The sequence below is a fragment of the Hakea prostrata genome, chromosome 7 (genome assembly GCF_041222555.1).
Source record: "Hakea prostrata isolate BN-2017 chromosome 7, UWA_Hpros_2, whole genome shotgun sequence".
NCBI classification, from domain to species: Eukaryota; Viridiplantae; Streptophyta; class Magnoliopsida; order Proteales; family Proteaceae; genus Hakea; species Hakea prostrata.
In genome coordinates this window covers 15,904,893-15,928,945 of record NC_142606.1, presented here as the reverse complement: position 1 = coordinate 15,928,945, position 24,053 = coordinate 15,904,893, and the positions used below count along the sequence as shown (strand labels likewise).

Sequence of the window (24,053 nt, the reverse complement as noted above, 5' to 3'; positions counted from 1 at the left end):
ATTCTCTACTTACGGTGCAGAAGGAATTTATCAAAATCATGACCCCGAAACAGTCTCTAATTTTAGATTATCTCAGAACAATCTTCCCACTTCCTGTTTAAATCTCACTACACGACTTCAAGCACTCCAGACATGGATTTTGTCACAAGCCTTTTTTGTGGTCACCCAGGAAGAGGGATACTTTAATCCCCTACCACCCAAACTCCCATCAAGATTTGTAAGAATAAGGATAGACTTCATGATCTATAGGTTGATTCATCAAGAAAACTAGTTCCAATCAGTTGAACATACCCTGTCCTAATAGTGTCTCCATAAATTCTCAACACTCATCACGGAGTACAGTTAAAATTAGTACTGACATCCTTAGAAAATTCTAGAAACCATTGTACCGTCGAATTTTCAATATTAATGAATAAAGAGAATTGTAAAAAACAAGGACTTCTAAGTTCAAAAACAGACGAACCGATAGATGGGATGATTAATGCAAACAAAAACTTACAGCTGTCACCCAAAGAATCGGCAAGAGAGGAAGAGAATTCCTGGGAGAAGTTAATAGATGCAACGGCTAGCAATTTGTCCTCCTGAATAGATTAGACAAGCAACACAATACAAGAAATAATTTATAAAAATGTTTATCAAACTTTATGCAACTTTCTAACCTCACACACACAAAGAGAGTAGGAGATGAATTTAGCATACCATGTCGAAATCCAATTAATAATATTTCCTTCCAGAATTCATGCATCTATGACATCGGAGAGCAAAACCATCCTTTTTTTTTTTTTTTTGGTAATAAAGAGTAGAGTAAAGCAATCTAAAGTGAATTTGTGGATGTTGATCATATTGGCAGGTACATATGTGGGAGCAGTTGTTCAACCCCGCTTAACCCGGGAATGATGCAGGAGCAGATTATATTAGTTTTATACAATTTAAATTTTACAAACAGCAAATAATTAGCTGAAACTCGCTTTCATGCTAAATGCACAGGGGAACTCAAAGGACCATGGCGGGAGGTGCAAAAGCAGGATATGCGAATCTACCAAAAAATATTATGTCGGGATACTTGCCCTTGTGATCAAGTTTCTCTTTCAAAAGCATAATGAGTATGACGACAAAATAGAGGAATGTACGAAAAAGAGTACCCATGCAAACAGACAAACCTTTGAAATCCCCGTTGAAAAGAAAAAAGACCGCCGGAGACATCACTAAACCAACGAGATACCTCTTGCAAAGAAGAATTCCTAGAGAATTTCCCGTAACCCCCGTCCAACCTATCCGATCGATATAATAAAGAAATCACTCTCTATGTGGTCGAATAGTGACCAGCCCTATTTGTATGCATCCAGACGATGGGCACGTTCCAAGATCTCCTGCAACGAGAACCTAACACATCGTTTAGAGTGGCAAACAAGATTTGACCCATTCTCGTGAATGCACTTCAAGAGATTGTCAAGGCTTGCAGTCAATGTTTAGAACTTCAGAGGTGAAATATTCACTACCATGTGATGATTAGTGGACAACCCCCCCCCCCCCTCTCCTCCCAAATAAAAGTAAATAATATATAAATAAATAAATAATTAAAGGGGTATCACAAGAAACAAGGATCACACATGGAAAATAGATAAAAGGCACCCAACAAGATGCTAAGTACTTCAAAGCAGTGAGCCAACTCCCAACAGAAAAGTCAACAACAATAAAAATTTTATTTCGGTAGATCGATACATAGCATAGGAAAAGATATTAAGGTTCAAGAAAAGAATGAAGTCAAGTGCCCCAATTGGTAACACCAGACACAAGCATGAGTTTGCTACTTTTAACTAGTCACTCTCATGACTCAAGTTGCCGAATATAAACTGTATGCAACCAAATAGCAAGTAGTTACACCAGATATATGCATGAGACAGTTGAGTAGTATAAAGATTTTTTTTTTTTTTTTGGGGGGGGGGTTTGGAGGGGGGGGAGGGAAGACAACGGTTGGTAGACCATAATTGTAGCCCTGAGGTCAGGGCATCGCAACAGTCACTTAGCAAATTGCGTAGGAAAAATGCCTCCCCCCCCCCCCCAAAGACTCTGGAAGCCTTTGGCACCAGGTTCACCCATTTTAGTATCAAGTTTGCATAGGTACTAAAAATCTGGTCTAAAGATTAGGGATGATGCAACCACAAAAGGAAGCATATTGGCAATAACCATCTTCAAACAACACTAAGGTGTATATAAAACTCAAATCAGTTTTGCCAGTCTGAACAGAGCTTGTGGATAAAACCGTCCTCACTGAAGTGATAAATTTCCAAAATATGAGTCACTCTCCAAAAAGCAGAACAAAATTTTGATACAGTACTACGATAAAAACTATACATGTTTTCTACATACAGAGAAACTGCACCAAGTGGAAACCTATAAGAAAGAGAGAATTACCATTACCCACTTAGGCACTGTTGCTTCCGGGATGCTGTCGCAATATGGTAAATAAGGTTTGACATCAAGTACAGGCTGTTGATTAAAACAGTTATAACAATTAAGGAACCTCTTTGAGGCTACAATAACAAGCAAGGGACAAAACACACATGGATATTTCTATGCCTGGATCACATAAGCAATATAGGAAACTTACCGTGCCATCAACCAGGTCCACACCAAAAAGAAGAACCATACGTCCTTGTACTGCCTCCACCTAGAATGCCAAAGGATGAAACCCATTTAGATAGATGAATATATGTATTTATATCATACTACTAAATAGAAGTATGATATCCTTTTTCGTGGAAAAATTCACTCCCAAAATCAACTTTTTCATTTATACGAATTTATGATAGCTAGCTCGCTCACTCTCATGATGTTTCGAAATGACCAGAATTTGTTGATATTCTTTTGTTTTGACAATGGGTGCAATGAATCCAGAGCAATACTTAGGTCTCACCAAGTTCCTGTCAAATCACAGTTTCAGAGAAAATTCATCCATGGTTTGGAACCCTCGGTATAAAAGTCAAGGTTTTGAACAAAATGGGTTTAAATTTTAGTCATGTTGACTGGATTTTCAAACGGAAGGACATCAAAGCAAGGTAACCATCTTCTTAAAACATCCCCTGCACCTAGAAATGCTGATACACAAGCTTACAGAGCTAGTTAACAATTTTAGAGTCAAGGATGGGCACTATAGAGAAGTCCCCCTGCTCCTTCCAGCCCAGTCCCTCTCCTCCGTCTGAAAAGAAATAAAAATAAAAAAACCACTAGCTCTGGAAAAGTTAGCAGAGTGCCCAACCTGCACTCCAGTACTAACTATATTATGTTGAGTAGGCTAAGGCTCTACGAAGGGGTAAAAAGAGAGACTACAAGAAAGCTGCACCAATTGTCCTCGTACATCAGCTAGCGGCTTTATCAGTAAAGCTAAAGCAGATATGAAGCTCAAATTAAGCCATGGAACTGGTATTTGAGTTATTTCAGGCAGAATGAAACTCATGACTTAAGTTGTCCATGAAGAAGTTGAACCTGTCCTCTTTTCAGGGATGGACCCTGCTAAAAATCCTACAATGACATTGCTGAACAAGCGTCATAGCCATAGGAAGTGTATTTGTTTGGAGTATCATACTACACAGAAGGGTAAAACTTTCCTTCCTTTCAGGGTTAAATTATGCCATAAAAGATGTTTATTCCTCACATGAGATCCAAGATTCCATGAGAAATGAAGTAAAGATTAGCAACGGCTTTTAACTTTTCACCATAACAAGTTACAGTGCAATTATGATACTTCAATGCCCCTCACGCTATAAGCCAGAAAGTAGATATTCAAAATACATTTTGTGGGGCATACAAGATTTATATTATATTCATGCATAATTCAGACTTACTTTGGCAACTGTAAGCCCAATAGGGCATAGTCGATGTGGAGATCTAGTAGCAAAGACTCCCATTTTGCAACCTTTAAGTCTTGGTACTCTAACCTGTTCATTTTAAAACACTTCCAGCCACCAGTTGATAGGAATCTCATGAACATAAGAAACAAATAGTAAATGAATGTAACCTATATAAATAACAATAGTAGAGTATCATAGACATACCTTTGCCTTGAACTTTGATTGAGCTGGTTGCTTCCATAACTTTTCCAGGTCTGTATTTAAATGAAAAACATAAAGAATCCAACAATGAGAATACTCTCCAAGACCTTCAAGGGCAGCTGGAGGAACCCGGCCAGAATCAAATATTAAACATGCTCTAGCAAGAGGTACAAGCAGAGGTTGTCTTGGCGTCCCATTTCTGTAGAAATGAAAGTGATAGATAATGTGACATATAGCGTAATGCAACTATACAAGTACCTTGGTCAAACACTGGGCATTACATGCCATGCAAACATAAACGGATTGATATACACGAGAGTAGGCAGCATTTGGAACCTAAGTAACCTAATAGAATCAAAGATAAAAGAGCACATATAATTTAATTTTCTTTGCCTCGAACTAAATCCAATATCCACAGCAAGAAGTATCTGCAAATAATATAGCTGATACAAAAGCCCCCAAAAAAATTCTCCAGTCAATGCTCTCTCTCTGTCTCTCTCAAACTTGAAAATATTCATTTAGATACTTCTTCTTCAAATCAGACATGTGGTATCCCATTTTTTCACCAATTTCATGGACAAGTTTCTCACTGTTCAAAAAGATTTGGAAAAAAATTGGCCGTCAGAAGTTCCATAACAAAATCTTGGCCTAATAACACCTTGCTTGGCTAAATTACAAACACAGTTATTAGCAGACAGAAACTTCCAGTGAAACAAGATCATATTAGAAGCTAATGGATAATTTATCTAAATACATTAATCTCAAGGAGCACTCAGGGAAATTAGCTCAATCTCGCACAATGCCAGCTCATAACCTACTCCAAAGACATTGGGGATGCAAGCCCACAGGAACAGCAGCTCAGTCTTGTTATTTCTTTTTAACCTATAGATCGACAACACAAATCATAGTGGTCACAGCACCTAGGTGGTGCAGGGCCTTGGAAACTGGAAAGAGGGCAAAAGATCAAGTCAATGCCAAGAGGGAGTCAGCCTAGTTAACCAAGGTGCCTGCACATTAGGTAATGCCTTGAGAACTCTTGAATACAGACCAAGAAGGAACTCCCCACATAAGATGTAAATTATTCCAATAATTGTCAGGCAGGTAAAATAAGAAGCACAGTTAATGTTCAGCTTCAAAAAAACCTTAGGAGGCATGTGGACATCAATGCTGGTCTTTCTGCTCTGACAGTGGAAAAAATTACAGGCCCCCAATCCCTATTATTGTGCTCATTTGTCTCTTCATGCCATTGTGAGGCTAGGTTCCCAGTGGTTTTCCAATAATACTTCAATGAGTGGTGAACAAGAGGAACAGAAGATTATTCAAAGGCTGCCCTTATGGGAAGAAGCTGTAATGAAAAGGTTTTGCAGTAATGATGGCCTTGTACATGTTAGCACTCAACAATCAACATTACTGACTACAAGCTTAATCACCCAGGACCATATCTGCCCACTAAGTAAAGCATGTGAGACGCCTACAGTTGCCTAATTCACATTCACTACCATTTACTTGGTCATCCAACGATTACCACTGAACAATAAGCATGCATTTTCAGACAGGCTGTTACCAATTTTATCAATGCATGCTGAAATAGATGTGCGTCTAAGCTCTCCACATATGTATTTTTCCACTATAAATTCTATGCGTATATGTTCAACAGTATAACTAATTAATAGTTTAAAAACCAAATCTCATCCCCCCCCCCCCCCCAAAAGAAAAAAAAGAACAAATAAATAAAGAATATCAATTGTTATCAGGGAAGGCAATTACCTTGTGGTAAAGCATGACTGAACGACAGCAATGGGTGTCATGGGATAAGACACTAGCTCCAACTCGTCAGAACTACGTTTTGTGACCTGTGTCAATGCTTCCCTCAAAGCCTACAGGGAACATTTCCGACCAACAATATGGACTCGTCTAGATTAAAATAACCAATGAAAATACAAAGATGAATGAAACGGACTTTCAGGTAGGAAGAGAGTACCTTCTGAGACCTAACCCTACCTTGCCTCTCAGAAGCACATTTCTCTAAGGAGGCCCTGAGAGAGGTCTCAAGTTCACGAACCTTGGACCTCAAACCCCTCGACTTTCTCCTGAAAATGAGAACTTCCACACGAGCAAACGAAGTCAAATTCTTCCAATACAGTAAATGAAACGGATATAAGAGAGATTCCTCTGATCAGCGGAGGCAGACAAGTACCTGAAACAGCTACTGAAGCAGAAACCGTCGCAACGACTAACGCGATGGACGCCCTTAGCCACTTCGCATTTTCGGAGGCAGCCATGGCCACGAGGTGCTTCTCAACACCACTTTGTAGGTCCTCTAGTTTCTCCTACATCACGTTGATGCTCTGAAATTCTCTACACAAGACATGAAAAATCATACTGATGTAGGAGAAACCCTAGCAAATAAGGGACCTACAAAGTGGGCTACTAGACTCTTAAAATGAAACACCCATTCTTGACAGATAGTAAAGAAAAGAAAATGCAGCACTTGAATTCTGATTAATCATGCATATAAGACAGCTAAAGTACAGAAAAAACACAATAAGTCCTAACTGATAGGCACAACTAAACAAGAATCAATAGGGAAACAAGGGAATGGGGATCTAGGCACCATAACACTAAATTGAAAGCAAGAGTATTAAGAAACTTCAAGAAAATAGAGCTGTCCTAATCAATATCAGATTTCTAACAAATAATTCAGTAATTAACAATGTAAAGGGAATATTAGGAAGTTTTGTTTTAAAGAAAACTACTGCCAAATAATAAATTAGAAATATTTAAGGAGAGATAAATTAACTGTTGATTTTAGCTAGCAAACAGGGGTTAGAAAACATCTAGGAACATAAATAATAGAAGGAAAATATTTCTGAACAATGAAATCCAAGAAGGGGCATAGGGTTAAGATGGGGAAATGCATCAAGACTGCTGTAAGAACAGTGAGAAAAGAGAAGGAGAACAGGAAAAGAAGAAATAAAAGTACACAGAGAAAGAAGAAAATTCTGACGGACAGAATAGAGAGAAAAGAAAGAAGAAAACAGCTATCCTAGACAAGGAAGAAAAGAAGAAGAGATGAGACTGATCACACATGAGAGAGAAAGGAGGAGGAAAAGTGAGAACTTATCCGAGAGAGAGAGAGAGAGAGAGAGAGAGAGAGAGAGAGGAAACCAAGCTAGAGAGATAATCATCTTTTCTTTTTTCTTCATTCATTGTTGCCAAAAACGAATTCCATACAAGGTTTAAATAAAAGAATTGATCCCTCCCAACCCTACATGTTTAATTCCCAAAATAACCCCAACTTGAGTAGTACATATAACCCAAACCCAAAATAAATAAAAATTCGGCCAAAATAGACTCTAGGCCCAGCCCATAAAGACTCAAATATAAAATTAAAAAATTCAATAGCAAACTACTACCCAACCCACTAAGACTAAAGAAAATAACATGACAAACTGCCTATGAGCAATGCTTTCCATCGAACCATAGGATCCTAGCAATCCGATAACCTCCGAATTCATCGTCCATTCACATAGATGCTGTCGTGGGATGATGTCTACGTCATCATCGCCGGTAAACTCGAAACTGCCCACTGATGTTCTCAGCTCACACACACACACACACACACACAGAGCTTCTAGACTTCCAAATAATTATTTAATTTAGCAACCAAAGGACTCCTTTTTCTCTTTTAAATGTTCCATTAGCTACTTCAAGATAAAAAGAGGGACAAGTGATAAACTTTATTGGGAGATATCATCTAGCATTAACTTAAGCATGATTAATATAGGAAAATGAAGCTTACACTAATATAGGAAAAATACATAGCACTAGAATGGGCAACAATGAATTAGTACACTACGCAAAGAACGCCTCATCCCGGCAAACAAACTATAAATAAGACTCCACTCTAGGCAACCTTGGTTCCACCACTACCTCCTTCTCTTTCATTTTCACCCTGTAATATAATAGTTTGAGGAATGCAAACAATACTAGCTTTGTAAAACACTTATCATCTTCAAACACTGTTAGACACCTGATCTTTCAAGATGCTACAAATATTATTGCAGACAAAGTAATACTTTATTAAATAAGAGAACATCAACAGCTTAGACCTAATTTTTGCTACTAACAGTTACAGTTTAAGTATGTGACGAAAACTATGAAAATATTTCATGATTTCCAAAATGAACATCCCCTTTTTCTTAGGACTCGCAATGATCCTTCAAAAGCTAAAGCTTTCCAACCTGAACGCCTAACAGAAAAACTCTTAAAACACCCCCGACAGGAGAGCTCTCACTACTGCCGTCAAAACTCTGTTTCATCCTTCTTGCATCTCTAAGATTCACAATTGTCCACTTGAAATTTCTTCTGCACGAACTCCCATTCAAATTTAAGCAAACGCATTGCTTGGATCGAGACCATTCTCCTAGCATTTGTCAAATCTCTTCCTTACATGGCCAAATTATTGTGATATTCAGATTTATTTCCCTTGAGATCCAAATATGTGCCTCTATAGCGGAATCTCCTCAATCTCAAAACCCATCTACAGTCGGACAATTATCGATAAGAGAATTTCTCTAAAGAGAGAGAACGGAACTACGAAACTTCTTCTTCCTAGACTTTTAGGTATGTAAAGGAAAAGTTTCGTAATTCGTTCACCAGAGGTAGACGAAAAGAAACACTTGGAACATCATTCAATAAAAGGGAGACTGAAAGCTAGGGCAACGATCGACAGTATAAGACGATAAATGGAGTGAAAACCATCGCTCCCGCATTCTTTAAACAATTACATTACATGTTGAAAGTGAAAGAGAAGGAAACAGTGGTGGAACCCAAGTCGCCTGAAGCAACAAACAATAAACATCTTGTAACATGGAGTCTTATTAATGATTGGTTTGCCGGGATGAGGCGTTCTAACGAGAATATGAGGACCATAGACTAGATGAGAACATATCTGATGAGGATCTTAATATGGAAGATGGGTCTAGGCTTGGAGTTGTGCATTGTATGGTATCACAACCCAAAGATACTGATGACTGATTGACTGGCAACGAACCAATATATTTATACACCTGCCACCAAGGTAAGAATTGTTGGGTCAATATAGATAGTGGTAGTTGCATGAATGTAGTTGCTCAGAGTGTTGTTACTAACATGGGGCTCAAACCAGGGGCTCACCCCAAACCATAAAAATTTGCTTGGGTAGATCAATATACTATCCCCTTAACTCTTAGATGTTTAGTTCCCCTACAATTTTATGGTTTATGAGGATAGAGTGTGGTGTGATGTCCTAGAGATGGATGTTGCTCACATCATCCTAGGGAGACCATGGTTATATGATAGGGATGTCACCAGTCACCACCTATGGGAAATCTAACATCTGTATCTTTGAATATAAAGGGAAAAAGATCCGATTGACCCCTAGCGCCCCGAAAGAGCTAAAGGTTTTAGAGTATAAAGGTACTACCATCAAACAAATTCGCTCTAAAACACTTGGCATACAAAATCAACAACAATTTGAAGTTAAATGTAAAGAGTCAGGAGTTGTTTATGCTCTAGTTGGCTCACAAAGTATCCAGATACACATCACAGATCAGATAAATTTGTTAATGATCCAAGAGAGGTGCTACCCATATTAGAGGAGTTTCAACAGTCGTTTCCCAAGGAACTAACAAATGAATTACCGCCTATGCGTGATGTCCAGCACGCAATTGATTTAGTCTCGAGGTCTTCATTGCCAAACTTACCCCATTATCGCATGATCCCAAAGAGCATGGTGAATTAATCCAGCAAGTAGATGAATTGCTTCAAAAGGGATTCCTTAGGGAGGGTCTTAGCCCTTATGAAGTAGCTCCCTACTCACACCCAAGAAGGATGGCACTTGGTGTATGTGTGTACACAGCCGAGCCATTAATAAGATCACCATTAAGTATAGGTTTTCCATACCTAGGCTTCATGACATGCTAGATATGATGGTTGGTTCATCAATCTTTTCCAACATTGATCTTAAGAGCAGGTACCACTAGATTAGAGTTAGACCTGGGGATGAATGGAAGACGGCCTTTAAAACAAAGGATGGCCTCTATGAACGGTTAGTTATGTCTTTTGGCTTAACCAACGCACCTAGCACGTTTATAAGAGTAATGAATCAAGTGTTGCAACCATTCAATTGCAAATTTTTGGTGGTTTACTTTGATGACATCCTCATCTATGGTAAAACCCCGTCTTCCCACTTAGATCACTTTCGTCAAGTTTTCCAAGTGCTTCAACGAGAAAAGTTGTATGCCAGTCTCAAGAAGTGCACACTCATGAGTGATCAAGTCATTTTTTTAGGATTAATCGTGTCAGCCCAGGGAGTATTTGCTGATTCTGAGAAAGTGAGAGCCATTGTTGAGTGGCCAGAACCAACTAACATCCATGAGGTGCGAAGCTTCCATAGCTTAGCCACCTTCTATAGGAGGTTTATCTACCTGTATAGTACCATTATGTCTCCTATCTCAGATTGCATGAAAAACAAGGAGTTTAAAGTGTTGAGAAGGCGTTTAAAGAGATTAAGAAGTTGATGATGGAGGCTTCAGTCCTATACCTTCCAAACTTCTCTACAGTCTTTGAAGTTAATCGTGATGCATCTGGCATTGGGATAGGTGGTGTCCTTAGTCAAGAAGGATACCCAGTTGCATACTTTAGTGAGAAGCTTAATGAAGGCATGTAACGCTATTCCACTTATGACAAAGACTTCTATGCAGTTGTCCAGGCCTTGCGCTATTGGCACGATTATCTCCTACCACAAGAATTTGTGTTATATTCTGATCACCAGGACCTGAAATACTTGAGTGCCCAAAAGAAGCTAAATTAGAGGCATGCTAAGTGGGTTGAATTTCTACAAGAGTATGCCTTTGCACTCAAACATCGATCTGGTGTTGAAAATACCATTGCTGATGCACTGAGCTGGGTTAATATGTATCTTCACCGCACAAATGCTACAAGTCAGGCTAATGTGCTACTTCAAACAATGAGCTTTGAGGTTATAGGATCTGAGCGAATCAAGGGTCAATACCCCACTTGCCCTGATTTTAGTGAGGTATTCACTTCCCTGAGTGGAGATCCTCCTCTTAGCCGCTTAAATTACCTTCTGAGAGATTGTTTCCTTTTTAAAGGAACCAAACTTTGCATTCCCAGGACCTCACTTCGAGATTTTCTGATCTGGGAATTGCAAGCTATGGGCGTTGTTGGTTACTTTGGCTGAGATAAGACGATTAGTCTAGTAGAGGATCGATTTTACTAGCCAGGACTCAATAGAGATGTTGTTAGGGTAGTGAGTCAATGAAAGGCATGTCAGACTGCTAAGCAACAGAAATAGAACACAGGGTTGCATACTCTTTTGCCTGTACCACATGCTCTGTGGCAGGGGCGGACCCAGGACTCAAAAGTGGGGGGGGGGGGGGGCCGAAGAATAAAAATCTAGATAACCTTCCCGTCGGGAAGCACTAATGCTTATTTTGTAGGGCCCATTATTGATAATAATTTCTTTTTGACAAATATAGATAAATTAAAGCAAAAAAAAAAAAACATGAATTCAACCCTAGAAAGTCATACGCAAACCAAAATTTTCTTTGTTAGTAGATGCAAACCAATGGTAGTTTTACCTTACTAACTATAGACATTTTATTCACAGTATAAAATCAAATAACAAAAATTGTAAAAGAAGTAAAGAAACAAATAGTATAAAATCAAATAAAAATAATAAAAAAATAGAAACGATAAATAAATTGAGAAAGAGAAAGAATACCTAATTGTGGAGAAGATTTTTTTTCCAATTTTTCTTTAACCCATACTTATAGAAAGGGAAGAGAATAAATAGAAAGAGAATATGAGAGAGGAGAGAATAAATACGGATTGAGGAGTTAATTTTTAATTAGGAATGAAATTTTGAATACCTAATAAGATTTTTTTTCAAAAATTTTCCTTAACCCACGTTTATAAAAAGATGAGAGAATAAATAGGAAGAAAAATGAGAGAGAAGAAAGGGGAGAATAAATAGGGATTGATGAACTTAGTTTTTAATTTGGAATGACATTTATATCCATTATATTACCTTTAAAAATGGTTCTCAATATTGGGGGGGGGGGCAAATAGTGACATTTCACATGTAGAAAGAGAAAAAGCTGAAAAAAAAATAAAGGAATTAACATAAAAACCAGAAAATTAAGGAATTTATAACAAATTTTAAAAAATCCGGGGGGGGGGGCCATGGCCCCCCTGGCCCCAATGCAGGTCCGCCCCTACTCTGTGGCAAGACCTTAGTATGGCCTTTGTGTTTAGCCTTCCTAGGACTTTGAGAGGTCATGATTTTGTATCTGTGGTAGTAGACCGCTTCTCGAAGATGGCTCATTTTATTCCCTATTCTAAAACATAAGATGCGTCAGTTGTGGCAAAACTCTTCTTCTATAAGGTCGTCAAGTACCATGGGTTGCCTAATACCATAGTGTCCAATAGGGGTGTTAAAGTTCACCAATCACTTTTGGTAGATTCTATGGAGGATGATGGGAACCAAACTCCGTTTCTCTTCTATATTTCACCCTTCCCATTATTTTTCTCTTCTAGATGACCTTAACACCCTTCCCTTTATTTTTTATGACCCTACTGGTAAGACCCCTTCACTCCCTACTACTCCAGTACCACCTATGCTTAAATTTCACGACGAGTAGACACAAGTTGATGAGATCCTTGATGAGGGAGATTACGCAGAATTCCTAGTAAAGTGGCGGGGACATCCTGAAATAGACAACACTTGAATCACGATGGAGGCGTTAGTAATACCTGAGACTTTATTCACCAGAGTGAATTCTTCAAAGTCAGTGAGAGTTGATAAGAACATCAGCGGACAATTTCGAGTTTACCAGCAACGTTGGCGTAGAGCTCATCCCACGACAACATCTATGTGGATAGACGATGAGTTTGGAGGCTATTGGATTGCTAGGGTCCTATGGTTCGATGAGAAGCATTGCTTAAGGGCAGTTTGTCATGTTATTTTCTTTATTCTTAGTGGGTTAGGTATTAGCTTGCTATTGGTTTTTTTTTATTATTTTTTATGTTAGTGTCTTTGTGTACTAGGCATAGAATATATTTTGAATTAGTTTGAATTTGTGTTAAATTTGTTAATTGAGTTGGGGTTATTTTGGGAATTAAGCATGTAGGGTTGAGAGGGGACTCATTTTTGGCATCATGAATGAAAGAAAATATTAAAATATTTATTGGCGTGTGGATTCTTCTCTTTCTTGGGTAAGTTCATCTTCTCTTCTTCTACTTTCTCTCATCTTCTTGTCTTCTACATTTTTCCTTTCTTCTCTCCTTTTTTTTCTTCTTTTAATCGATTCTATCTATTCTTCTTCTCTCAATTTTCTTTTCTTTTTTTTCCTCTCTTTCCTCTTTCCCTGCTATCCTATCCATCATAAATTTCTTTCTTCTCTGTCCTAACTTCTAATGGACGTGAAGAACTGCCCCTGCAGAAGAGACAAGGCTCAACTATGCCTAGCCCACGCCGGCTCTAGTTGCGTCACATCGCTTTTACGCAAGAAAGGGGAACCACCCTCTAAGCCTAAGTATTCCTCAATGACCGATAGCGTACAAGTACCGTGAGGGAAAGGTGAAAAGCACGATAAGTAAAATTTTCATTTAGTTGCATTCTTGCCGCGGTGGGCAGAACATAAGCCTCGCCCTATTCAAGTTTTTAATTACTTCTTTTCTTTCTCTCCTTCTCTATTATCACTTCTAGTACAACAGTCTTGTTGTGGTTCTCCATTCTAACCCTACTGTCCATTCCTGGGTTCATCATTGCTTAGAAATATTTTCTTTCTATTATTTTTGTTCCTAAATGTTTTCTAACCCCTGTTTTGCAGCCAAGACCAGCAAGTAACTTTATTAAGTCTCTCTTTGGATATTTTTTTTAATTTTATCTTTTTTCCTTTCCAGTAGTTTCTTTAAAACTAAACTTCCACAGATTCCTTTGTATTGTTAATTGTTGAATTCATTGTTAGAAACCTGACTTTGACTAGGACAGTACTATTTTCTTTAGATTTCTTGATATTCTTGCAGTCAATCTAGAGTTATGATACCAATATCCCCATTACCTTGCTTTAACTGTCTTATATGCTTGCTTAATCAGAATTCAGGTGCTACAATTCCTTTTTTTTACTACCTGTCAAGGATAGGTGTCTCATTCTAAGAGTCTAGTATCCCACTTTGTAAGCCCCATAGTTTCTAGGGTTTCCCCTACATCACATCTGCTCGATAAAGAACATCAATATTCTTGAAATCACTAAATAGCAAAGGGAATGCCAAAAATGAGAGGCCTCATGATGATATATTAGAATCTTAAGCCAGATAAGAAAAACAATTTACTTGCTATGAGTGACTTCACAGGAAGTGGAAAACCCTCTTGCCCTTCCAAGGTACATGATGTACATCAACAAGAGTGACTACACAAGTCTAGAAAGCACTATAGAACCCATCAGCAATAAAGCTTTGCTAAAAGTAGTGAAGAAACCAAATCAGCAACAAAAGAATTAAGTGTGGAAAGAACCAACAAACATAACCCAATAACTCTGTGACTGTGATAACTATAAAGGAGGGAAAGAAATTACTAGTCATTACACGTGCATCCTGTTGATCACTAGAGAGATTTCACTTCTAAACCATCAATGCTCTAAAATTCTCTGCATAAGCCATGGAAGATTATATCTGTATACAGTTTCGATACATCCAAATAGATATTTAACTTACCATCCAAAGGACTTCTTTTTCTCTTTTAAATGTTCCATTAGCTGCTTCCAGAAGAAGGGATAGGTTGACAAACTTAATTGTGAGATTCATATCGTCCAGCATGAACATGATTAACATCATCTGTATGCCAAGCTACTGCATAAGGGAAGGAAAAATCCATAGCATTAGGATGTATAACAATGAACTAGGACACCATGCAAAGCAAATACATCTGTATTCTAGTTCATAAGTGAAGTACATAAAGAAGCTTTGCATCCAGGTTCTGGAGGTGAATCATATATCATTGGGTTCATTCATTTTATAACCAGAAACAGGCCCTGTTGCATAACTTGTATCGCAGCCTTTGCTTTTTGAACATCATATGCCCATGAAAATGATGTAAACAGCTCCTAGTAATGTATTAAAATAAAAATAATTAATTCAAATGGCTGAGAAGATTTCACAAGCTTGGAAATAGGATACTCAAAACATTACCATTTGGCAGCTCTGCCTTTTGAGTACTCCATCTATTAAGAAATAATAATGACAAGTTTACATGCACATTTATGAAGTACGTGTACTTAAACAACCTCTCTTTATGGGCATCCCGATTCAAAAACTAGATAGAGGAGTAGCAACCTATAAGAAGAATACACAATGATAACCAAAAATATTTTTTAAAATGGTCACATTTTGAAGTCAATACATATTGGAAAACAACCCCTATGGCTGCTGAATGTATTGCCTTCAAATTCACTTCCAAAAGAAAAAAACACTTCTCCTATTGAGCCAAAATACAAATAAAGAGTATATTACCATCGAAGGAATTCCTGTCATTTTTTATGATGTGAAAACACTTAAAACACTACCCAAGGTCACTGTGACTCATAGATCCAAACTCCCCACATCAGCTAGAATTTTCAGTCAAAGGCATCTTCCTTGTTCCTCATTCAAAAGAGTTGCTATCTTTTCTTCTAGAGCAAACAACAACAACAACAACAATAAGCCTTTTCCCAACTAAATGGGGTCGGCTACATGGATTCTTGCCCTCCAATCGGTTCTGTTCAAGGCCATGCTAGATACAAGGCCTAAGCTATACATACCCTTTCTCACCACTTCTCCTAAGGTTATCTTAGGTCTACCCCTAGCTCTTCTAGTTCCTTCAATATGGATTATATCACTTCTAGAGCAAACATCAAATAAAATACTTCTCTCTTTGTCTAGGAAACACAATATGCCCTCGGACCACTGAATCCATACCAAGCCTCCCTTTTCCTGATGATGAAACAAATCTATGCTCTGCGTCAATTACCCAAAAAAGAACATCAGGATTCTTGACCAGACGAAATAAACAAAGAAGGATATGGGAAAACAGAAGCCCTCATGATGATCAATCAATAGGTGAAGCTGAATAGCAGGATAAGATAACAAAAGCATTGCTAGGCTTCAGTCAGTTCCCCACCCCCCTGTTATGGATATCCCAAGGAAAAGACTCATTGATGTTACCTGGAGTTTGAGTTCTGCTCTCCAGCCTCCCTCTTGAAGGCTGTTGTCCCCCTCCCCCCCCCCCCCCCAATACATTCTTTTCGCCATTTGGAACTCTTTAATAATATTTACTTATTCATCAAAAAAAGAAAAAGCAAACATTTTATTTGCTCCATGTGACCTTGTGTGAAATAAAAAACCATCTCACCTTCCAGAGGAATCAACAAGAGTGATTGTACAAGCTCTCCAAAGAACAAAATTGATCTAGTCACCTATAAAGCCATACAATAATAGAAAGGAACTAAATTAGCAACAAAAGACCCAAATGTAGCCCAGAAGCAACGACTATTACAACAAGACACCTTTGCAACCGTTAAGCATTTTCAAAGGAAAAGAAAAAAAAAAGGGGGGGGGGGAAATAAGTCATCTCACCACTATTCTGCTAATCATCAAGAAATTTGGCTATAGACTTTCGAACCTCAGAATTCTCCACATGGGCGATGGAAGATTTATAAAAATAAATAAGGTCTTAGGAACATGCATATAATCCTGCAATAATGAACATCAATAACGTAATGTCTAGGCCAAGTTACAAACAAAAGAAAGTAATATTTGAGAAGTGAATTGGAACTTACAAAAATGTTAAATATACAAGGCATTTGAAAGTAGTAACAAAATGAAGTAGAAGACCCACCTTATGCAAAAAAAAAAGAAGCAACCAATCTAGAACTCAATAAATGTAGTACGAAAAAAGTTTGTATGCAAGTTTTGAAGTCAAGATCGTAAATCACTGGTTACATTCTTTTAATCACCAGAAATTGGCTATTTTGTAACATAACTTGCATCCTTCTGCTTTTGTGAACATCAAATCATCCATGGAAACAACGTCAGCATCTACAAATAAGACAGTTTCAAGATTTTGCTTAAGGAATTCAGCATCACAAAAAATACAAACCATTCATGCCAACTTGAGTCATTAATAGTTTGTGAAATGTTTAAAATTTAACATCCTATAATCTTCAAGATTTTTTTCTCCTACTAGCAATGATACAAGTCCTCTTATCCACCGTAGCAATGTCTACACAGCCTTGCCTCTGCTTCCACATATTTTGTGCATCAAGGACTTTATATCATTTATTATGGTGCTAAAACATTAACCCTAGTGGGCTTGGTCATTGTGACTCATAGGTCCAACCTACTCACTTAAGCTAGAAATTTCAGTCAAAATCAACTCCTTTGTTCCTCATTCATAGGACCTACTATATTATCTTCCTAAGCAAACAGCAAACAAAATACTTCTCTCTTTGTCTTTGTCTAGGCAAACCCACCCTGAATCTACACCAAGCCTCCATTTTCCTAAAGATGAAACAAAAGTATGCTCTGAGTTGATGACCCTAGAAAGAAAATCAGGATTATGGATAAGAATAAAGGAACAAGGATATGGGAAAATAGAAGCCTTCATGATGATCCACCAGTAGGTGAAGCTGGATATGAAAACAACTTACTTGCTCCATGTGTGCTTGGATGAATAAGAAAACCCTCTCACCCTACTAAGAAATCAACAAGAGTGATTGCACAAGCTCTCCGTAGAGCAACATAGAGCTAATCACCTATAAAGCCACTCAATAACAGGAAGGAAGGAACCAAAATCAGCAACAAACACCCTTGTTCGGACACCCTTGTGATAACTATTAAGCATTGACAGGAAAAAGAAGGTTGGGGAGGGCAACAGTCATCCCCCCCCTAAATCCTGCTAATCATTCAAAAAAATCTACTACAAAACTGTCGAACATCAGAATTTTCTGTATTGGCCAAGGAAGATTTCTAAAGATAAGTAGTAAGGCCATAGGCTTCCAAATAAATAATAAGATCTTAGGCTCCCCAATCGATATTTAATTAAGCATTTGAAGGACATCTTTTCTCATTTGCATGTTAATTAGCCGCTTCAACTTAGAAACAAGGAGACATATCACCAGCAAGACATGAATCTCAGTAACATTATTTCTAAGCCAGATCAAACAAAAGGAAAGCTGATATTTGAGAAGCAAATAGGAGTCTATTTAAATGTTTTTCTTTTTTCCTTTTTTTTCTTTTTTTTTTTTTTTTGGATGAATGAAGAGATTCAATAACCAAAAGGGGAATACAAGAAACAGAGCATTTGAAAGCAGACAGGCACAAAGCAAAGCAACTCAGAGAAAAAGACAACGAAACCCCAAGGCTAACATAAATGTTAGGAAATATATATGGCATTTGAAAGTAAAATAATGAACTAGAAGACCCACCTTATGCAAAACGATGCTACGAAGTACGAAAAAGCTTTGCATGCAGGTTCTGAAGACAAGATCGTAAATAGTTACATTCTCTAAATCGCCAGAAACTGGTTCCTGTGTTACATAGTTGTCAAGGCATCACCGCATCACCTAGGAACCTGGTGTCACCTTCTGGCTTAGGTGACGCCTTTTCACCTTGGTCTCGCCTCGCCTTGACAACTATGCATTGTTACCTGACTTGTACCATTTGCACCATTTGCTTCTATGAACATCAAATCATCCATGGAAACAAAGTTACAGTCGCAAATAAAACAACTTCAAGGATTTTGCTCGAGTACTTCAGCATCCTAAAACATCACAACAAATATGAACCATCCATGCCAACTTCAGTCATCAATAATTTGTAAGAATGTTCAAAAATTTTAAATCCTACAATCATCCATATCTTTTCTCTTGCTAACCAATCTTAGTCCCCTTTTGAAACTTTTGACCATACATTTCATATGTTCTAGCCATTCACATAGCATCACCAAATGATTCAAGTCCTCTCATCCACCATAGCAATGTCCACGCAGCCTTGCACCTGCTTCATGGAGAGCCTGTTCTATGTTTCAAACCCCAAACCTGATGATTGCAATAGTACAACTTAACCATTGCACAAAAGGGTCATCCCCCAGAAGAATGACTCATTTATGGTTGGTAAAAGCATTTTCCCCACTGGTTCAGTGTGTCAATTTCACCCCAAAATCGTAATGACCTCTGAGTTTCAAGTGAACAAATTACCCAATTTAGCCACAAGATTAATCCCAAATGTAAAACATCCTTTATACAGTTAGACTTACTTCTTAACTCAACCATTCTACCTTGCTTTTTACAAATTAGGAAGTTGCAGTACTAGAAACTAGGACAGCAGAATATCCAAGCAAATGTAAAGAACCTAGCTCACCCAACCGTCAGATATCAAGGTAATATTACCTCAGGGGCTGAAGAAGGAAACATTAAGCAAGCCATCCAGAGAAGGTGTAGAGCCCTTGAGCGCCATTAATCCCCCTCTTATTCCCTTCCAATGTTTTCTGGGCTTCACTGAAAAAGAATCATAGGAATTTATCATGACAAGTGGAGAAAAAAAGGACAAGGCACATCAAATACAGCTTTGCTTCTATTTATGGCCTCCTAGGGTCTAGGATCACCTGTCTTGCAACCTAGTCAGTTGTAACTCACTCCCAGTACTTTCTTTTTTCACCTTCAGGGCTTTGGTAATGAATTTACGTATTCATCCAATAAAAAACATAGCTTTGCTTATCTTATTGCCTTCCTTCTAGGACATGCTAATTTGCATCAAGTCGGCCACAATTTGCCATGTGCCTGCATGCTAGTAGTATCCTAGAATTCCCAATCATCACAACCTTTGTAACTCCTCCAATGAGCTTTCATGACTCTGATGAAAAATAAAAGTGGTAACAGCTGTAAAGATTCACAAGAAAATTCAGCAGTAGACATATTCACCGATCATTTGTGGATAACTTAAAATCTTACAACCCTATAATCTTTCTAAGACTCCAAGGTTTTATCCCTATAATTAAACGTAGATTTATTGCAAGTTTGCAACCTACTAAGGATTCTTGATTAAAAGAAAGGACGTCAAATCACAAGTCTCATCTTCAGCCCAAATAGGAAAAGACGAACCATTCTTTGCACCTCCTTGAGTAACGAATGAGATAGTGTGAAGTTAAGGATTAAAATATCTCTTGTTCACGGAACTCTTTAGTCCCCTAACGAGATTTTGGAAATTCTGCTAGCATACCCAACGTAAGTTAATAGTGAATCACATGACATCATCAACTCAAGTTCTTCCATCCATTGTAGCAGAGTGTGTACACAGCCATGCACCGCTTCTTAGAGAGGATGTATCCATATTTCAACCAAGCCTAGGTGATTGCAATAGCACAACTTCAACATTGGTTTAAATACCGCCCCCCAACCCACCCCCCTGTAAGTGAAGTGAATAATAGCATAACTATCTGGTACACAAGACTTGGAATCCTTGGCATGATCACGGGATGAAATAATTAAAGATATTGTGCTTGCATAGCCTAAGGAGATTAAGGTAGCACAAGTTAACTGTCCACCCAACCTCTTTATGCGGCATTTCAATTCAAGTAATCAATAAAAGAAGCAAACAATGATGACTACAAATACAATTGAAATTTGACATCCTACTAATATCTTACGAATTATTTACTCCTCTAGCCAAGCGCTAGCTCCCTTTTGAAACTTCGATATCGGTTTGACCATACATTTCATATGTTTCTAGCCATTCACATGGCATCGAGAAAATGATACAAGTCCTCTCATCCACCATAGCAATGTCTACACAGCCTTGCACCGCTTCATGGAGAGGTTGTCTCTATGTTTCAAAACCCAAACTGATGATTGTCATTGCACAACAAAGCTCACCCACCGAAGGCCATTTCATGCGAAGTTGGTTAAAACATCTACCCCACTATTTCACTCATGCCGTTTCAATCTTATTGGCCTCTTAGTTTCAATTGGATAGATTGCCCAATTTAGTTACGAGGATCGATCCCAAATGCAAAACATCCTTTATAATTTATGCGATTAGACTTAGTTTATAACCCTACCATTCTACATTACCTTTTACAAATTATGAAGTTGTAGTACAAAAAGCTAGGACAGCAGGATATATCAAAGCAAATGAAATTATTTCAAATCACAAGTGAACCTGGCTCACCCAACCATCGATGTCAAGACAATATAACCTCGGGGGCATTGGTAATCCAGGACAAGGTGTACATCCCTTTGAGCACCATTAATCCTAATCTAATTCCCTTCCAAAGTTTTTTGGGCTTCTTCGAGAAAAAAAGATAGGAATCTATCATAAAAGTGGAGAAAGAAAGGATAAGGCACATCAATCACAGCTTTGCTTCTATTCATGGCTTCCCGGGGGTCGTGGCTCCCCTCTCTTGCCTCCTAGTCATCTCGTAACCTACCCCCTTGTACTTTCTTTTTCCCCTACGGGGCTTTGGTAATGAATTTATTTATTCACCCCCCGCCCCCCCCCCAAAAAAAAAAAAAGGGGGCCACAGCTTTGCTTATCTTATTGACTTCCTTCTAGGTCTGCTGATTTGGAACAGAGTTGGCTGCAGTTTGTCATGTGCTTGCATGATAGTAGTATCCTGGAATTCCCAATCATCATGCAACCTTTGTAACTCCTCCAATGAGCTTTCATATCCCTAATGAAAATAACCGTAAGTGGTCAACAAAAATTCATAACTAAACAACTGTAAAGAATCACAAGAAAATTCAGCAGTATATATTCACTGATAATTTGTGGAAAACTTGAAACCTTAAAACCCTAAAATCTTTCCAAGCCTACAAGGTTTTATCCCTATAATTAAACATAGATTTGTTGCAAGTTTGCAACCTACTAAGGATTCCCTCAAATCCCATATTATTGAACCATTCTCTTCACATCCTTGAGTAACAAATAAGGTGTGCGAATTATGGATTAAAATATCTCTTGTTCATGCAAGCCTTCTCTAGTCCCCTTACCAGATCTTGGATATTGTGTTAGCATACACGTCATATGTTAAATAACGAATCACATGACATCATCAACACAAGTACTCCCACCCATTGTAGCAGATGCATACACAGCCATGCACCTGCTTCTTGGAGCGACTGTATCAATGTTTACCCAACAACCAGATGATTGCAATAGCATAACTTAACCGTTGCACCAAGCTAAGCAGACCTTTTACGTGTATTTGGTAAAAAGATTTTCCACACGTTTGGTGGGTCAGTTTCACCCATATTGACTTTGACCTATTAGTTTTGATGGAATAGGTCACATAACTTTAGAACATCAAACACAATTGTATATTGTCCATTGTACAATTAGACTTACTTGCAAAACCCTAGCATTATACCTTGCATCTAAAGATTATGAAATTAACAATATTACAAATTAGGACAACCCAGAAGATCAAAGTAACTAATTATTTTAAATCTCAAACAAACAACTTGACCAACTATCAAATGAACCAAGTAATGTAACTTTAAAAGCAGGAAAAGGCAAATTATGCAAGCAGTCTGGACAAGGGCTAGAACCCATTGAGCACCATCAATCATTCTCAGTTCCTTGTCTAAATTTTTTGTGCTTCGTTAGAAAAAGATAGATAAGAACTTTTCATTAGAAGTGGAGAAAGAAATAAAGATAAAGCACCTCAAAATGTAGGTATGCATAACTTCTCACCTGAGCCATCCTTCTTTCTAGTACTTCTAATTTTGCATGGATTAACCACAACTTGTCTTGTGCTTCCATGATATTAGATTCCTAGAATTTTAAATCATCAGACAAACTTCAAAACTCTCCCAGTGAGCTTTCATGAACATGATGGAAAAAACAGCGTAGTAATGAACATAAAAATTTCATTAATCCAAATCTTAAATGGCTTTACAAAATCACAACAAATTTTATGGTATCCATTCACTTATAATACATGGAAATTTTTGAATTTTAAACTCTAAAAACTACAAGGAATTTCCAAGCTATGTGTACCAAAAGTTAAAAATTGATGATCAAAGCCTACTAAGAATTCCTTGTCCATTTATGCTGCCCCCCCCCCCCCCCCCCCAAAATCCAGATCAAAGCCTAATCAAAGGAAAGGACATACCCACATCATTATCTTCAGCATATACAAAAAGAACATTTCCACATCTTGAATAATTAGTAAGGTTCTTGAAAGCAATGTTTTCAAAGATCCTGTGTTTCATGGTTTTCTCGCATTAGTACCCTTGAGAAATTTTCAATACCTTCACATGTTCCGAGCGATTGATATGGTATCATCAAATGAACAAGTCCTCCCATCAACTGCAGCGCACGTCTAGATAGCCACACACCGCTTCACAGAGGCTGTTTCCATGTTTCATAACCCCAACTTTATGATCGCACTACCGCAATTTAATCGTTGCACAAATGCTCACCGACTCAAAGGACATTTCTTGTGCATTGGTTAAAACATTTTCCCCACTTGTCCAATAAATCAATTTCATTTGTAATGACTTAATTTTAATGGAGCAGGTCACGCAACTTAGCTACAAGACCAACCCCGCATGACAAACAATCCTTTATACGTTAGACATACTTGCATACCTTAGCACCGTACCTTGCATTACAACTTCTGAAGTATATATTAGTAGAAATGCGAGACAGTAAAATATCTAATTAACCGATCATTCCAAATATAAAATGAGTCCGACTCACCCAACCATCAAATAACAATAACCTAACCTCATAACCTGGATAAGGCCAGAGTATGCAAAGCAGTACGGAGAAGGTAGAGCCCTTTGAGCAACATCGATCCCCTTGTTTCTCTCCTGCCAAATTTTGTGCTTTTGTGCTTCACTAGAAATGGAAGATTGGAAAATGTATGAGAAGTCGAGAAACAAAGCATAAAGATAA

At 38.0% G+C, this 24,053-nt stretch overlaps 2 protein-coding genes across 10 annotated transcripts; one reads left to right on the top strand and one right to left on the bottom strand.

Moving 5' to 3' along the window:
• Positions 1–500: 500 nt before the first annotated feature.
• Positions 501–23,700, bottom strand: LOC149010128 (uncharacterized). Of its 9 annotated transcripts, none has more exons than XM_089161536.1 (13): positions 23,405–23,700; positions 22,845–22,925; positions 16,731–16,847; positions 16,507–16,570; positions 14,454–14,969; positions 6,250–6,410; positions 6,034–6,155; positions 5,820–5,929; positions 4,056–4,251; positions 3,846–3,938; positions 2,612–2,671; positions 2,416–2,490; positions 1,267–1,383 (listed from the first exon to the last, which is right to left on the bottom strand). In XM_089161536.1, exons 6-13 carry the CDS (start codon positions 6,332–6,334, stop codon positions 1,297–1,299), a joined length of 828 nt encoding a protein of 275 aa, XP_089017662.1. In that variant the 5' UTR covers positions 6,335–6,410; positions 14,454–14,969; positions 16,507–16,570; positions 16,731–16,847; positions 22,845–22,925; positions 23,405–23,700; the 3' UTR covers positions 1,267–1,296. The 9 variants fall into 9 exon arrangements, with proteins under 9 accessions (XP_089017664.1, XP_089017662.1, XP_089017658.1 ...); XM_089161532.1 differs by lacking the exons at positions 22,845–22,925; positions 23,405–23,700 and adding exons at positions 18,581–18,915; positions 19,544–19,918; XM_089161534.1 differs by lacking the exons at positions 22,845–22,925; positions 23,405–23,700 and adding exons at positions 18,581–19,651; positions 19,759–19,918.
• Positions 10,618–11,298, top strand: LOC149010129 (uncharacterized). Its single transcript, XM_089162403.1, has 2 exons — positions 10,618–10,756; positions 10,940–11,298. The coding sequence occupies exons 1-2, from the start codon at positions 10,618–10,620 to the stop codon at positions 11,296–11,298; spliced, it is 498 nt and encodes a 165-aa protein (XP_089018529.1).
• Positions 23,701–24,053: the final 353 nt, after the last annotated feature.